The sequence below is a fragment of the Pantherophis guttatus genome, chromosome 3 (assembly GCF_059756535.1).
Source record: "Pantherophis guttatus breed Tessera chromosome 3, ASM5975653v1, whole genome shotgun sequence".
NCBI lineage: Eukaryota > Metazoa > Chordata > Lepidosauria > Squamata > Colubridae > Pantherophis > Pantherophis guttatus.
In genome coordinates this window covers 113,497,616-113,513,899 of record NC_142065.1, presented here as the reverse complement: position 1 = coordinate 113,513,899, position 16,284 = coordinate 113,497,616, and the positions used below count along the sequence as shown (strand labels likewise).

General features: G+C 43.9%; 1 protein-coding gene across 1 annotated transcript in view; it reads right to left on the bottom strand.

Moving 5' to 3' along the window:
* Window positions 1-15,814: 15,814 nt before the first annotated feature.
* Window positions 15,815-16,284, bottom strand: part of TNFSF4 (TNF superfamily member 4) — a 33,597-nt gene continuing 33,127 nt past the window's right edge. The window contains exon 3 of the mRNA XM_087888796.1: window positions 15,815-16,195. Within this exon, the coding sequence (XP_087744922.1) occupies window positions 15,816-16,195 (380 nt within the window). The 3' untranslated portion in view covers window position 15,815. The remainder of the gene's footprint in view (window positions 16,196-16,284) is intronic.

Here is a 16,284-nt window from a genome sequence, read left to right as displayed (position 1 = left end):
GTGGCCTATAGTATACACCTATGGCCATGTCATTCTTTTTGTCTTTTATGTTTTTTTTTATTGCAAAAGTTTTACAATTACATTTTCTCCCCCTTTTTCCCCCCCCCACCACCCACCCCAAACTTCCAAACCTCCCTAACCCTCCCTAACCCTCCCCTCCCCCCAGACTTCCACACAATATACTCATATCCGATACAAAACCCCCCTTAGTATAAAACTTGTATAAAACTTGAACCCCTCCCTCCCCCTTATAATTTCTCTTTTTATCTTCATTACATTAAAAAATTTCTAATACATTATTTTCAAGTAAAAGCTATTTGATACTTCCTAGTTTGATATTTGTTCTGAACATATTCTATCCACTTTTTCCATTCCCATTCATAAGTCTCTTGTGAACAATCTTTTAAGTATGCTGAAATCTTCGCCATCTCTGCAAAACTGGCCATCTTCAAAGTCCATTCCTCAATAGTGGGCAAGGCTTCATTCTTCCAGTATTTACCTATCAACAATCTTGCTGCTGTTATCATATACAATATCAATTTTGTTTCACCCAATGTAAAACCCTTAACTATACCCAATAAAAACAGTTGTGGAGAAAATTGAATTTTTTTCTTCAAAACATTCTGCATGACCCACCAAATTTTTATCCAAAAAGCCTTAACTTTCCTACAGGTCCACCAAACATGATAATACGTAGCATCCAAACATTCACATCTCCAACATTTTGGCTGAACATTAGGGTACATACATGACAACTTTTTGGGATCTAAATGCCATCTATAAAACATTTTATAGAAATTTTCCCTCAGGTTCTGCGACTGTGTAAATTTAACATTCTGAACCCAAATTTTTTCCCATGTTTCCAACATCACTGGTTCTTCGAAATTTTGTGCCCACTTAATCATACAGTCTTTAACTAATTCAGTTTCTGAGTCCCTTTCTAGCAAAACATTATAAAGCCTTTTGATATGCATTGGACCTTTCTCCCTTATATGTCTAACCAATTCTTCCTCATGCAACATAATACCAGTTTTTTGGTCCTCTTTCCATCTCAATTGTAATTGATTATATTGTAACCAAGTTAAATTAATCCCTTCGTCCAACAGTGTCTGCAATGTCTTCAGCTGCCATCTGCCCGCATCTGTAAAAAGAACCTCTTTATATAAAACCCCCCCGAGTGACATTATATTTGTATTCCACAAAGTATGACCAAGATCCAGCCATAGCGGTATTTTATAACTTTTTGTCTTTTATGTTGATCCATATGCATTCTACAACACTGCACCTCTGAGGAAAAGAGGAGGTGGTGAAGCCTTAGCTTCACCCAGGAGGGGACTGTGGAGGGACACACGTCATATACCCCTGTCATCTTTGCTGCTGCCACTTTTGCTCTCAGCTTCTTAGTTTCTTCCATGGAGGAAATTGATCTTGAAGAGCTGAAAGATGTTTCCTTAGTTTGCCACCAAGGAAGAGGCTCACCTGCCTGGCCGGGAAGCTGCATGGCTACTCTGGCTGGGAGAATGCTATTCCCCCTGGCCAGAAGGCTGCATAGCCACATTAGCTAGAAAGAGGTTCGCCTGCTTGGCCGGGAAGCTGCATGGCCACATTCCCCATTCTCCCAGCCAGCGTGGCCATACAGCTTCCTGGCCAGGTGGGTGAGCATCCTCCTGGCCAGTGTGGCTTCTTAGCCAGTATTCAGAGGCAAACAGAAAGATCTGGGAAGCTCTGGAAAACACTGGAAGCAGTGCTGGAGGCCGGGGACAGTGGGGGGTAGCTAGCTAGGCTGCAGCCAGCGCTGCTGCCCGGTATGGAGCCATGCCGGCAGCTTACCCATCCAGGTGAGCCGAGGGACAATGGGGGGGGGCGGCCAGCTAGCTAGGCCGCAGCCAGCCCTGCCACCTGGGATGGAGCCGCACCAGCGGTGAAGCCAGCCAGGCGAGCTCCGGGGATGGTGGGAGGGGTCGTGGCAAGCTCTGGGGATGGTGGGGGAGCTAGCATGACTTGCAGGCTTACCTGTAAGCAGGCAGGTTAGGGCCACTCAGTTGGGGTGCAGGCACCATGTGGGAAGGCAGCTTGGGCAGGCAAGCTACAGAACAGAGACGGTGCGCATGCGCAAGCGAGGACCCAGTGTGCCACAGAGGCAGTGATGAGTGACTGGGTTGGGTTGGGTTGGGTTGGGTGGGGTGGGGTGAGCGGGCAGGTGGGGCGAGCAGGCTGGTGGGGGCAAGCAGGGCCAACCAGAGGTGGTCTTTGCTGATTCTCTGAACCAGGTAAAATTTCTGCTACTGGTTCACCTGAACCGGTCCAAACCAGCTGAATACCACTTCTGGCGGTCACTCTCACCCCAAATTTCAATTCCCTCTATCACTTCTTCTCTATTAGTAAGAATTAGATCCAGTATAACTTTACTTCTAGTTCCCTCCTCTACCTTTTGGATGACAAATGTATCAGCTAAATTGGTTAGGAATCTCTTCAATCTCCTATTTCTTGCAGAATTGCCGGTGGGAGGCTACTGGTGGCAGTAGGCGGTCCCGTAGATAACCAGGTCCTAAGCCATAGAGTGCTCTAAAAGTGGTAACCAAAACCTTGAAGTACACATGGAAGACCACCGGGAGCCAGTGCAGCTCGTGCAGGAGAGGTGTTACATGGGAACGCCATGTCACTCCCGTAACCACCTGCACGGCCGCACTCCGTGCCAGTTGGAGCCTCCAGGTGCTCCTCAAGGGGAGCCCCATGTAGAGAGTTTTACAGTAGTCCAGGCGGGAAGTGATGAGGGCATGAGTGACCGTGCATAAGGAGTCCCGATCCAGAAAGGGATGCAACTGGCAAATCAGGCGAACCTGATGAAAAATCCTTCCGGTCACAGCCGTCAAGTACTCTTCTAAAGACAGCCGTGAATCCAGGAGGACGCCCAAGTTGCGAGCCCTCTCTGTGGGAGCCAGCGATTCACCCCCAATAGTCAGTGATGGCACCAACTGACTATATCGGGATGTCGGAAACCACAGCCACTCGGTCTTGGATGGGTTGAGCCTGAGCCTGTTTCTCCCCATCCAGATCCACATGGCCTCCAGGCACCGGGACATCACTTCAAGGGCATTGTTGGGTGGTCCAGGGTGGAGATGTACTGCTGAGTGTCGTCAGTGTACTGATGGTACTCCACCCCGAAACCACGGATGATCTCGCCCAGCAGCTTTACATAAATGTTGAACAGAAGGGGCGAGAGGACCGACCCTTGTGGCACCCCACATATGAGGCACCTCGGGGTTGACCTCTGTCCCCCTGCCAACACAGACTGTGACCGGTTGGAAAGAAAGAAGGAGAACCACCGCAACACAGTGCCCCCAACCCCTAACTCTTCCAACCAGTGGAGCATGATACCATGGTCGATGGTATCAAAAGCCGCTGAGAGATCTAATAGGACCAGGACAGAGGAGCAACCTCTGTCCCAAGCCCTCCAGAAATCATCAACCAATGCGACCAATGCCGTTTCCGTGCTGTACCCAGGCCTGAAGCCCAACTGGAACGGATCCAGATACACCATTTCATCCAGGTGCTGGGGGAGCTGTCGCGCAACCACACTCTCAACAACCTTTGCCACAAAGCGAAGGTTGGAAATCAGACAATAATTTGACAACACTGCCGGGTCCAGGGAAGGCTTCTTGAGGAGAGGGCTCACCACCGCCTCTTTCAAGGCGGTGGGGAAGTCACCCTCACCCAATGTTTAGTTTAGTATAGTTTATTGGATAGCCCGAAGGCCTTTTCAAACAAAACAGAAGAGAAAAAGGGAAAAAGATAAAACAGTTACAAAAATAGCAATCTAAAAATATATGATAGATGACATTAAAATTTTACCATATCAAATTTCAATAGCTAAGTTGCCAAGACTAGAAGACTAGATAACCCAAATAGGATAGCTCCTCTCTAACTGAGCTCATCTTTCTTACAATCGATAAAATTTTCCTTGATATAACTGGCTCGTATTGCCGTCAACCTTTTAAGGTATCGAGTGATCGCTCTTACCAGGGGAGGAGAGTCAGCCCTCAACAGAAATGCTAATTTTTGGCTTATATTCCAGTGGGGAAATTTATTTATAATTGGGGACAGATATTGATTTCTAACTTCCTGATAGAGACTACATTCGAATATTATATGCGCCGTGTCCTCCACGACGTTTACCCCACATATGCATATTCTTTTGTCATACGGGATTTTCCGATAACAGCTGAATCTAACATTGGTATCTAGAAGTTCAAATCTAAACTTAACAAACAACTGTCTCTCCACTGATGGCATTTCTAAATATAAATACTTTTCCAGGGTGAAAGTTGTTTTAACTGCTGTCAGCAGTTTAAGGGAATGATTAGTTGAAAGGGTTGCCATATCCATTTGCCCATGTATATCTTTAATCTGTTGTTTAACTTGGTTCAGTGTGTCACACAACGGGAACCCTACGCCATATCGGTTCAATATTTCTGACAGCCGGGTTAGCCAGGAATACCTTTGAGGATTTGAAATCTGCTGTTCCTCTAGACATATTTTAGGGAGTCTGCTGGCATCCATCTGGGTCATTTTTAGCCAGTAGGCTACCGCCCTAGTGATTGTATAGGTGTACAGTGAGAAATGTCCCAATTCAGCTCTGACGGCTGCAGCTGAAGTGGAATTGTTTACCCCAAGCATCCTCCTTAACAGATTATTTTGAGTTCTCTCTAATATGGGGGCCTCTGTAAGACCCCAAATTTCAGCACCATAGAGCATGATCGGAACAAGTTTAGCCTGAAAGACTTTACGAAGAGGTAAAATGGAGGTTGGTTGGATTCGTTTACTTAATTTAGATACAAGGCTTGCTCCTGCTCTAACCTTTTGAGAAAGGTATTGATGGTGCGGAGTCCAACCTCCTGCACTGGAAAAAAACAATTCCAAGATAAGTATATTCAATTTTTGTGTCGTTAATCTGCCAATTGTTCAATTTTTGTGTCGTTAATCTGCCAATTGTGCTTTTTATTCTTGTTGCCAAAGACTAAAACTTTTGATTTATAGTCAAGTGGTTTGCAGTACAGTAACGTGTGAGCTTGTCAAGAAGTCTCCTCATTCCTATTTGGGTTCTAGAAAACAACACTAAGTCATCGGCATACATTAATATGTTAATAAATCTAGAGCCTATTTGGGGGCTGTGCGTCATAAGATCATCCAGCTGCGCTGGGATATCATTTATATAAAGGTTAAAAAGAGTAGGGCCCAGCAGGCAGCCCTGCCTCACTCCTCTAGTTGTCGGTATGCTGTTTGTTGAGGCCCCATTTGCTGCATATCTGACTCTAATTGCCGTATTAGTATAGAGAATCCTGATCAACAAAATAAGTCTGGGGTCCATCCCCATAACTTGTAGTTTCCTCCACAAATGGTTCCTATCTATAGAATCAAAAGCAGCAGTAAGATCAATAAAGGCGGTATACAGCTTTTTCCCTTGGGTCTTGTATTTATTAATTAAGTGGGAAAGGACAAAACAATTGTCTATGGTAGACCTACCTGATCTAAAACCTGCCTGCTTATTTGCCAGAATTTCCTTATTCAAGGACCAGTCCTCTATTTTATTTAGGAGATGTTTCGTATACATTTTTGAAATTATATTAAGAAGACTGATGGGGCGGTAGTTGGATGGGGCGGCTCTGTCACCTTTCTTAAAAATTGGAAAAACTATAGCTAACCTCCACCCTTCAGGGATTATCCCTACTTTATCGATATAAGTAAACAGTGCTACCAGCACCGGTACCCAAAAGTCAATGTTGGACCTAAAGAGTTCAGGAGGCAACAAGTCCTCTCCAGGGGCCTTCCCGGCCTTTAAGGATTGAATTATATGCTTAACTTCGGTAGGGGTAACTGGTGTCCATTCCGGACATTTCCTTAATTCTTGCTGGAGGATATCCAATTGCAAGACATTTGTTGTATTGTTACCATCAAATAAAGCAAGATAGTGCTTCTCCCATTTTACTGCTGATATATCAGTGTCCATAAGTGGGGAACGTTGTTTTAATATACCGGCTATCTTATGCCAAAAGATCATAGGGAATTGGGATTTCGCTGCCATTTCTACCTCTTTCCACATCCTGGTGTTATAGCTACTTTTCTTATTTTTCAGGAGGGATTTGTATGCTCTCCTGAGTTGAACCATATTTGAATAATCACCATCCTGTCTGGATCGGTTAACTTTCTTAACTGCGGCTCTTAGATTTGACCTCAAGTTATGACAATCATCATCAAACCACTTTCTAGAGATCCCATCTACTTTTCTATCATTCTGGATCATTAAGTTCCTAAGAGTAGAAGTTAGCTCTGTATAAGCTGGCATTGGGGTGTTGTCTCCGGGCTTAGATTGGGAGATTTCCCTTACCAGGTGTCTGGCTTCGTCTGAGCCCAAATAAGTGGTAACAGATTTGACATCAAGTCTGTGCCAATATAACCTTTTATAGTTATAAACCCGGGCATTTGCTAAAGTGTCAATTTCCTCTCTTGAATGAGGCCTAACTTCTGAAGAGAGTGAAACCAGAGCCGTGATGGGAAAGTGGTCACTTTCCTCTCTAAATATAGCTCTTACTTCTGAAAAATGGTGTACTAAACTAGAGGAAGTGCAGATATAATCGATAGAGGTTGAGGTTTTGTTGGATGAGAAAGTATAGGGATATATATACCCATCACTCGAGCCGCTTAGTACTTGCATATCATTCATAAACAGGAGGGAAATTAACCTCTGGGCATATTTATTGGTCCTCTTGTCCATTGAGGACCAAGTGAACTCATTATAAAAGTATCCAGTTGGTACCAGGCCTCGGTTAGCATAGCTCTTCATTGAGGGACCTAGTCTTGCATTAGTATCTCCAGCTAATATAATTTTTGCTTGGGGAAAGCGTCCCTTTAAGGTAGCTAATACTGAGTCTAATTCATCCCACAAATCCCTTCCTAGAAGGTGGAATGAAAAAGGAGTGATATATACATTGATTAAGATTAAGTCCATCCCCCTGTACGTACATCTAATAGGCAGAATATATTGGAATTGAGGATCTAAAGAAATTTCTTCACCCTTCCATCCCGTATCCCTTTTGACCAACGTGGTTAAGCCCCCAATTGCCCTCCCTCTTAAATTGACTTTGCCTGCTGGTTTATGCCATGAGGCAAAACCCAGTAAGCTGATCTGTGGATCATTAGTAGTCAGCCAGGTTTCTTGAAGGAGGATAAGATGATGTGTTGAAATCAATTTTATAAAATCCATCCGGTTTGCAATGCCTTTCCAGCCCGCTATATTCCAGGACAGGAGGGAAAGGCTGGGGATATAAGGTACCCTAGTTGTTGGCCATTTGTTGTCTAGTCAATCACCCCAAGGCACTACTCCTTGTGTCTCTTCCTCCCCCCTTCTGGTGGAGGGGTCTGGAATTACTACCACCGCCTTCTCTGGAGTGCCAAAGGAGTCAAAAGTGGCCTCTGTTTGTTGCGGAAGTGCCTCCTCCGTTCTTAAAGAAGATGAGACAGGTGAGGGCAGTTGCACTGTTGGGGGAGGGTGAACTTCTGCCGCTACGTTCATAGTCTTTGTTTCTTTGAAAAAAACTTTTGCCTTCCCTTCTATCCCGCTGGACGGACTTTACGACTTTAGGCCTTGTCTGCACGTGCTTTCCCCATTCTTCCGACTTGGATGGCCTTCTTGTTGAACTGCAGGCTTCTGCTAGTGAAGATCTTAATAAGTCAAATTCAATTAACATTGACCTTTGCTCCTTTGGAGACAAGGAGACAAATTCGCTGATTATAACATCCTCTGGCTTGTCGGTGCTTGCCTTCATATATGGGACCTTCCTGATCTGGCCTGCCTCCATAGTTTCTCCGGATTCTGGAGGAAAGACCCTGGAGGTAGCAGAGTGGTTCCTAGGTACCATTTTTGATGTTTGGTTAAATCCTTGTAAAAGCGGTTTAATAGGCCCACTCGAGAAGACTCTTGTAGGAATGACTTCAAATCTGAGCAGGGATCCTTTTCTTTTCATTACAGCATTCGGTATAGTATTGCTGTCAAAATGCAGTATTAGTCGGACACAATTGCTATGCTGGGGAAGTTTTTCATATCTGAGTAGATCTATTAATAAAGGATCAGATTTCAATAGCTGTGCAAGTGAGAGGATTATCCTTTCCTTTGAAGTCCATCGTCCTCTATTGCATGGGATTTTCCTTATCCTTAAAGCGATTCGTTTCTTTAACAACCTTCTTCCTTGATGAGGGTTAGCATCAGTACTTGCAATGCTTTGTTGTTTGGGTTGAGGTCTTACACCCTCCCATTCTCTCCACGCGTCAGGACGGTGTGCAATCTCACCCTCCTTAGCTGCAGAGTGAGGGCCATTTAAGAATTGGAAGATCCTCTCAATGTCTCTTTTGATCGATGTCAGTAAGTCATATATTGAATCTACTGTGTGAGCAGTTAACATACTCTGAGTACAGACCATCTCTCTGAGGTCTGAATATGTCGGAACTTCTTTTAGGCAGCTAGAAGTAAGTGAGGGGATAGAGCTTGAAAAATCACCCATTCTAGCAGGCAAGTTTGAATCTGAAATCCGGGAAGAAAACTCCCCTTCTGTATCTCCCTCTACCAGTGATACAGTCGACAGAGACAAAGTTCGAAGTTCAGATTGGAGTTCTGGATTACACCTCTCCATAAAGTCATCCAATTTAAGATGTTTAAGAGGCTTGGAGTAATTAAGTTCCGTCATAGATTCTGGGGAGAGAGAACAAGCTCTCTGCCTCTTACTTTTCTTTCCCATTCTGGTAGGCAGTTGATCCAGCTTCTCCCAGTGGAATTAAATATCGCAATAATTTATCCTCCCTCAGCCATCGTAGTTAAGGTAGGCCTTAATGATGGTCTCAGCCGAGGCACCACAGAGATAAAAACCAATCTCCTTTCCAAACAACGGCTTGTCTTTTACTCCTACTTCTTTGCTATCATCTATTTTCAGAATTGTTTAAATTGCTTAAATTATTTCACAGGGAAATATGTGGGGGAAGCAGACTAAAAGCTGATAGGGTTTCATTAAAGGCAGTCCTACCGGGAGCGTCTGCAGCCAGTTCCTTACTGTACTCGTTCCAAAAACAAACAGCTCAAAATCCCCTCCGAAGTTAGGGGCCTCCAGTGAGGTTTGTCAACAAGTCCGATAATCCGAATTTCAGGCTTTGCGAGGAGGAGTCACGGGAGTAGCCTAGACCAGGAATGCAGGTTGTAGTGTTGTTAAAATATGTCTAAAACAAACAGTAGCCACACTATATGTGCTTTGTTAGAGTCCGGTATAGATTAAAAATAGATTAAAAATGAGTTAAAAATATAAAAATACTTTAAAACGTTAAAAAAAGAAAAACCTAATTTGCTTTTGGGAGAGCTCCTTACAGCCGTTCTCCCTCCGACTAGCAGCTACAAACTATTATCCCATATCCCTCACCCAATGAAGCATTTATAATCCCCTGGAGCCAGCCTCGTGTCACCCTCCGAGAAGCCAGCACTAACCAGGAGGGACACAGGTCCAACAAACATGTGGTCGCGTTCAGTCTACCCAGAATCCTGTCCACGTCATCAGGAGTCACAGGATCAAACTCATCCCAGATAACATTCTCAAGACCTGCCTTAGTCATCCCCCCTGAAGCTACCCAGTCGGAGTCCAGGTCTTCCCGAATCTGAGTGATTTTGTCATGCAGATACTGTACAAAGTCCTCGGCTCTACCCTCCACGGGGTCCTCCCGCACTCTCTGGTGGAGCAAGGAGCGGGTCACCCTAAACAGGGCGGCCGGGCGGTTATCTGATGACGCAATAAGAGTAGCAAAATAATTACACTTTGCTGCTTTTATCGCCACTAGGTAATTCTTAATATGAGATTTTACCAGTGTCCGGTCAGATTCAGAAAGGCTGGCCCTCCAACTGCTCTCTAGGCGACTTTTCCAGTGCTTCATCTCCCTTAGCTCCTCAGTAAACCAATGAGCCAGATGAGATCGGCACTGGGTCAGAGGCCACAAAGGCACGACCTGATCCAGAGCTCCAGCAGCCGCCCTATCCCAGGCAGCCACTAGGTCTCCAGTCGAGGCGTGAGCCAGAGCCTCAGGGAATGGCCCAAGCTGCATCTGGAACCTATCAGGCTCCATCAGGCGCCTGGGGTGGAACCCTGCAGTGAGGTGCAGCGGTTCAAAGGTCAAGGCGAAGGAGAGAGTGATCCGACCATGACAAGGGCTTGGTGACTATATCCCCTATCTCAAGATCACTCAACCACTGTCCAGAGACAAAAACCAGGTCCAGCATGTTTCCCCCCCGTGTGGGTAGGGCCATGAATTAGCTGGGTCAGGTCCATAGCTGTCATGGAAGCCATGAACTCCCGAGCCACCTCAGACGTCTCACCCACGGACGGCAGTGTGTTGAGTCTCTTTTTTAGTTAATAGCTCCTTATTGTGTTCACTTTGGTTTTGGTTTCTTCCTTTAATTGGAGTTCCTCCTTTTGCTATTTAAATTTCAGGGTGGCTATCCTTGTTTCTAGACCCTTTGAATTTTTCCTCAAGTGTTTCAATTAGTTTACATTTGGTACAGATATAATTTGGGTCTTCTATGGGTGTGAGTACATACATGATACATGTTTTGCAAATCATAATAGTGTTAGATTTTTTTTCAGTTACTGTTATTGGGTGCATTTTTTAAGTGTAATTAAAGTTTTAAAATAATTTTTCTTGTTTAAAATATATAAGATGTTATGAAAATTTAAAAACTTGTAAAAGTTTGAAATTTACACAATTTAAGAATTGAAAAATTATAAAATCATTGTAAAAGTTTAGAAATTTTAAAATCTAAAGTTAATACAAATTTTAAAAATTAAAAATTATAGAAAACATAATGAAAATAATAATGTTTAAACATTTTAGAAATATGATATTTACTGTATATAAAAATTTATAATTTGAAAAACTAACAAATTTTTAAAATTACAAAATTCAGAAACCTAACCCTTTTTTATAAAATCTAAAAAACTATTTTTCTTTTTCTTAAATTGATTAACATTAGTTAATTTATGGCAGATTTTAACCTTTTGGGGTTAATTCTGTAGTAATACTTATTTTAGCTTATCACATAGCTACTGTTGACATTTCTTAACTTCTTTTACACTGCTGCTATACTCAGTTGTTACTGTTGCTATGCTTGCCCCCATCGCCTGGGTCAGTTGCTGCCTGGGTTTGCTGCTGCCTGGTCACCTGGATCTGCCAGATTGCGCTCAGCCTGCTTGCCCTCCACTACAGTATGGTCACCTGGGTCTGCTGCTGCCTGGGTCTGCCGCTGTGCCTAAGTCTGCTAGGTTGCACTGGATCTGCTGTTGCCTGTGGTTGCCCTTGCTCCACTATCCGGTTGTTCTGCTTTCTTTCCAGTCACCTGAATTCTTGCTTACCCTCTGGTCACCTGGTCACCTGGGTTCCCGTTTGATGGTTTCTCTGGTGACTTCTCTGGATGTTAGATCACAGATTCCCACCACTTGTCCCTATACTTTGTCCTTGCTCATCGGGCACTCAGTCTCTTGATTTTCCACCCCTCTCTTTATTCATCTCCTTTTCTTTTCTCCTTTTCACTTTTCCCGCCTTCTGTCTCCCTCTCCTTCTGCTCCCTCTTACTCGCTTCATCTCCTCCCCTCCTTCTTTATTTAGTTGGATATCCTTTTCTCCAGTGGTGGGATTCAATTTTTTTAACAACCGGTTCTGTGGGAGTGGCTTAGTTGGGAGTGTGGCTTGGTGGTCATGCGACTGGGTGGGTGTGCCTAGCTGGTCATGTGACCGGGTGGGCATGGCTACCTGGTTATGTGACCAGGTGGGCATGGCTATCTGCATAGGGACTACTCAGAGGGCTGAAAAAAGTCATTTCTGACTGGTCCTTCTACTTTTGACCGGTCCTCGCACTTATGACCATCCTCACATTTATGCCCATTGCGGCATTCTTAACAACCATGTCACTTATTTCTCTTCATCATAGTGACAAGCTAGAGCAAAAGCGTAAAATGTGAGGACAGTCGTAAGTTCGAGGACTGGTCAAAAATGCGAGGACCAATCAAAAATAACTTTTTCAGCCCTCTGAGTAGTCCATATGCACAAAAGGACTACCCAGAGGGCTGAAAAAAGTGATTTCTGACAGGTTCTCGCACTTTTGACTGGTCTTCGCACTTATGACTGGTCATCATTTATGCCCATTGTAGCATTCTTAATAACTGTGTCACTCATTTCACAACTGCTTCTCTTCACCATGGTGACAAGATAGGGCAAAAACGTAAAATGTGAGGACAGTCGTAAGTTCGAGGACTGGTCAAAAGTGCGAGGACCAGTCAAAAATAACTTTTTCAGCCCTCTGAGTAGTCCATATGCATAAAAGGATACAGCAATAGAGAGGGATGAAGGAAGGGAAGGGAAATTAGAGTAGGAGTGAGGGTAAGAGAGGGAGGAAGAGAGGAGGAGAAGGAGAAAGGAAGAGGAAGTAGGGAGGAGAAGAAGAGGGGGAGGAAGAGAAAGTAAGAAGGAAAGAAAAGAGAGAGGTGGTAGGTTTGAGGAGAAAGATTGCTGTACAATAAAAAAGATTAAAGGGAAGAAAGCCAGCCCCAAACAAATATAAAGATATTAAGATAAAGAATGAATTGTTAAACTTTAAAGAATAAAAGAGAACAAATATGAATAAATAGCAATAATTAGAAACACACATACAAACATACAATGTATTTTCTTTGAACAGAGTATTTGGCTGGTTCACAAATTTAAACAGTGTTTAGTCATTTTAATTAAACTTACAATTTCTATATTTCCTTTTTGCCATGTTTATTCCTCACCTATTTTTTAAGAAAAACCAATATTGCCCTTCATCCTCATCTCTAATCTTAATCAAATTCAATTTTTCCCTTCTATTCTATATTATACCCCTTCCCATTGTCATCTATTTTTATATCCATCCTCACATTGGTTAATTATGTAATATTACAGTTGTTTAATACAAATTCAACATTTTAATATAAATCAATTAGTTATTGTTGAGAGTGTAGTGGCGCGACAACTACCCCGATACCTGGATGAAGTTGTCTATCTGGATCCGTTCCAGTCGGGCTTCAGGTCACGATACAGCACGGAAACGGCATTGGTCGCATTGGTGGATGATCTCTGGATGACTCGGGACAGAGGTTGCTCCTCTATCCTGGTCCTATTAGATCTCTCAGCGGCTTTTGATACCATTGACCATGGTATCTTATTGCACCGGCTGGAGGGGTTAGGAATAGGGGGCACCGTGCTTCGGTGGTTCTCCTCCTTCCTCTCTGACCGTTCGCAGTTTGTGTTGGCAGGGGGGCAGAGGTCGACCTCGAGGCACCTTATTTGTGGGGTGCCGCAAGGGTCAGTCCTCTCACCCCTTCTGTTCAACATTTATGTAAAACCGCTAGGTGAGATCATCCGTGGTTTTGGGGTGAGTGTTCATCAGTATGCTGATGACACACAGCTATACATCTCCACCCCAGACCACCCCAATGATGCCCTTGCTGTGATGTCCCGTTGCCTGGAGGCTGTGCGGATCTGGATGGGGAGAAACAAGCTCAGACTCAACCCCTCCAAGACCGAGTGGCTGTCGCTTCCGGCATCCCGGTATAGTCAGCTGGTACCATCACTGACAATAGGGGATGAGATCTTGCTCCCCACAGAGAGGGCCCGCAACTTGGGTGCCCTCCTGGATTCACGGTTATCTTTAGAAGATCATTTGACGGCCATGGCCAGGGGTGCCTTTTATCAGGTTCGCCTGATCCGCCAGTTGTGTCCCTTTCTGGATCGGGACGACTTGCGCACGGTCACTCATGCCCTAGTTACCTCCCGTATGGACTACTGTAATGCTCTCTACATGGGGCTCCCCTTGAAAAGCACCCAGAGGCTCCAACTGGTCCAGAACGTAGCCGCACGGGTGATTATGGGCGCAGCTCGTTACGCCCATGTAACACCTCTCCTACGCGAGCTGCACTGGCTCCCGGTGGTCTTCCGGGTGCGATTCAAGGTGTTAGTTATCACCTTTAAAGCGCTCCATGGCTTAGGACCTGGGTACCTACGAGACCGTCTTTTGCCACCAATAGCCTCCCACCGACCAGTTCGTTCTCACAGGGAGGGACTACTCAGGGTACCGTCAGTCAAATTATGTCGACTGGCGACTCCCAGGGGGAGGGCCTTCTCTGTGGGGGCTCCAACCCTTTGGAATGAACTGCCCCCGGAGATACGGAATATCCCTGATCTCCGTGCTTTCCGCCGTGCCCTCAAGACCCTGATGTTCCAACAGGCAGGGCTAAACATATAAACATGTGAATGATTTTTTAAATGTTATCTAATTCTGGGTTTTATTTAATTGACCAAACTAAGTAATAATTTTAATTAGCAATTTTATGATGTTTGTGTGTCTATATTTTTCTTGACTGTACACCGCCTTGAGCCCTACGGGAGAAAGGCAGTATAGAAATATAATAAATAAATAAATAAATATTATTTTCTTTTTTGTATATTAATCAATATGAACATGAATATTCCAATTATTTTCATGCAATCCAATTTATTAATCAATTGCAATCAATTAATTATATTTACCAATAATAATAAACCAAATAATTTCCCCATATATTCCTCCAAACCACAACTTAACCATTTCTGCTTTCAACACAATATACAATTAATAGTATCTCAATTATTACAATTCCCTAGTTAAATAGAGCTTTTTTTTCTTTTGTCTTTTAAAATCTTGAACTCTCCTCTTTTGCCCTAAATTTCCCATTGTTTGCACCTACCTTTTTTGGTGAGGAGAAAGAAAAAGAAAAAGAAATCTCTCTCCCTGCCTCATTTTGTCACGTTGCAGCAGAGCCTGCTTTACTTTCATTTTCCTTTTAACCAGGGAAAAAAAAAATCTGCTCGAGCACTCTTTGCAGCAAGCAAAGAGCTTGCAAAACAAGAGCTTGCAAACGAGCCTGCAAAACAGCTGAGAGTGAATCAGCTGAGAGTCGGAAGCTGATCTAATCATGCTAATTAACCTATGCTGAAACTGAAAGAGGCTGTTTTTTTCTTGCTGTTTGCTTGCAAGGAGGTAAGTGCTGCGAGGCACAGGTCAAAGGGGCGGGCCACCGTCCTTGCCACTTAGCCCCCCTGTCGCCCCCCTATTGCCACCCCCCTTGCCATTTACCGCCCCCCTAAGGCATCCCACCGCCCCCCAGGGGGCGGTACCACCCACTTTGGCAAGCACTGGCTTAACTACTTAACAACCGGTTCTACCAAAGTAGAATCCCACCACTGGGTCTACCCATTTATATTTGCAGTCGGTCTACTCATTTCTTTTCTTTTAACACTGATCAGCTGTAGGGTGGCTCTTTGAAGCCCCGCGGCAGCTGCGAGGCCAATATAATTATAAAAAAACACCGAACCATTTGTTAAATTGCTGGCTCGCCCACCCCTCACCCAGTGGTGCGGAGGGGCGGGGCAAGGGGTGGGGCGAGCCAGCAATTTAACAAACGGTTCGGCCGACCCCCTAGAATCTGCAGAATCCCACCACTGCTTTTCTCCCTACAATGCAGCTCTGCCTCCACCATTGTTACCATCATCTGTAGACTACCAAGTATGCAACAAGCAGAAAAAAAAGACCATTGTACATGCTTCTGTTTATTAATAGCTAACATCACATTTTTTAGGCCTAGGAACCATGCTTCTGAAATGCATCAAATCAAAAGCAATTTTGAATACAAGTAATACAAAACTGGCCAAGATCTTAGTGAGCTTTTTATTACTTTCTACTTTTCAGGATAACAATATGAATGAGGAGTTAACATTATAAGATTTAATATTAGGTCATGCTTAGAGGTTCCAATGTCTTCATTAGGTCCATTGTACATCAAATACACTTCATCTTTAGAACGAAATTCATGCACAAAGATTTCTTGTATTTCAGTCTTCTGGTTGCTGCAGTTTATCTTCAGAAAGTGCAAGCTAGGCTGATGATAAACTAGGAGACTTAATGGAACCTTATTTCTTTGCAAGGTGATTGTCCCTTTCAAGAAGAACAGATAAAGACCATCACAATGGATTGGAATTGAGTGATTCACAAGATTGACTTCCATTGTCCCATCTTTCTTCTTAATGCCAATTGGTTTCCGGTATGTGATGGAGAGATCTGCAAGAAATTTCAGAAAAAGTAATGTAGCACAGGGGAACTACAAGAAGACTGGAAAAGAGTTGGCGTGGTTCCAATTTACAAAAATA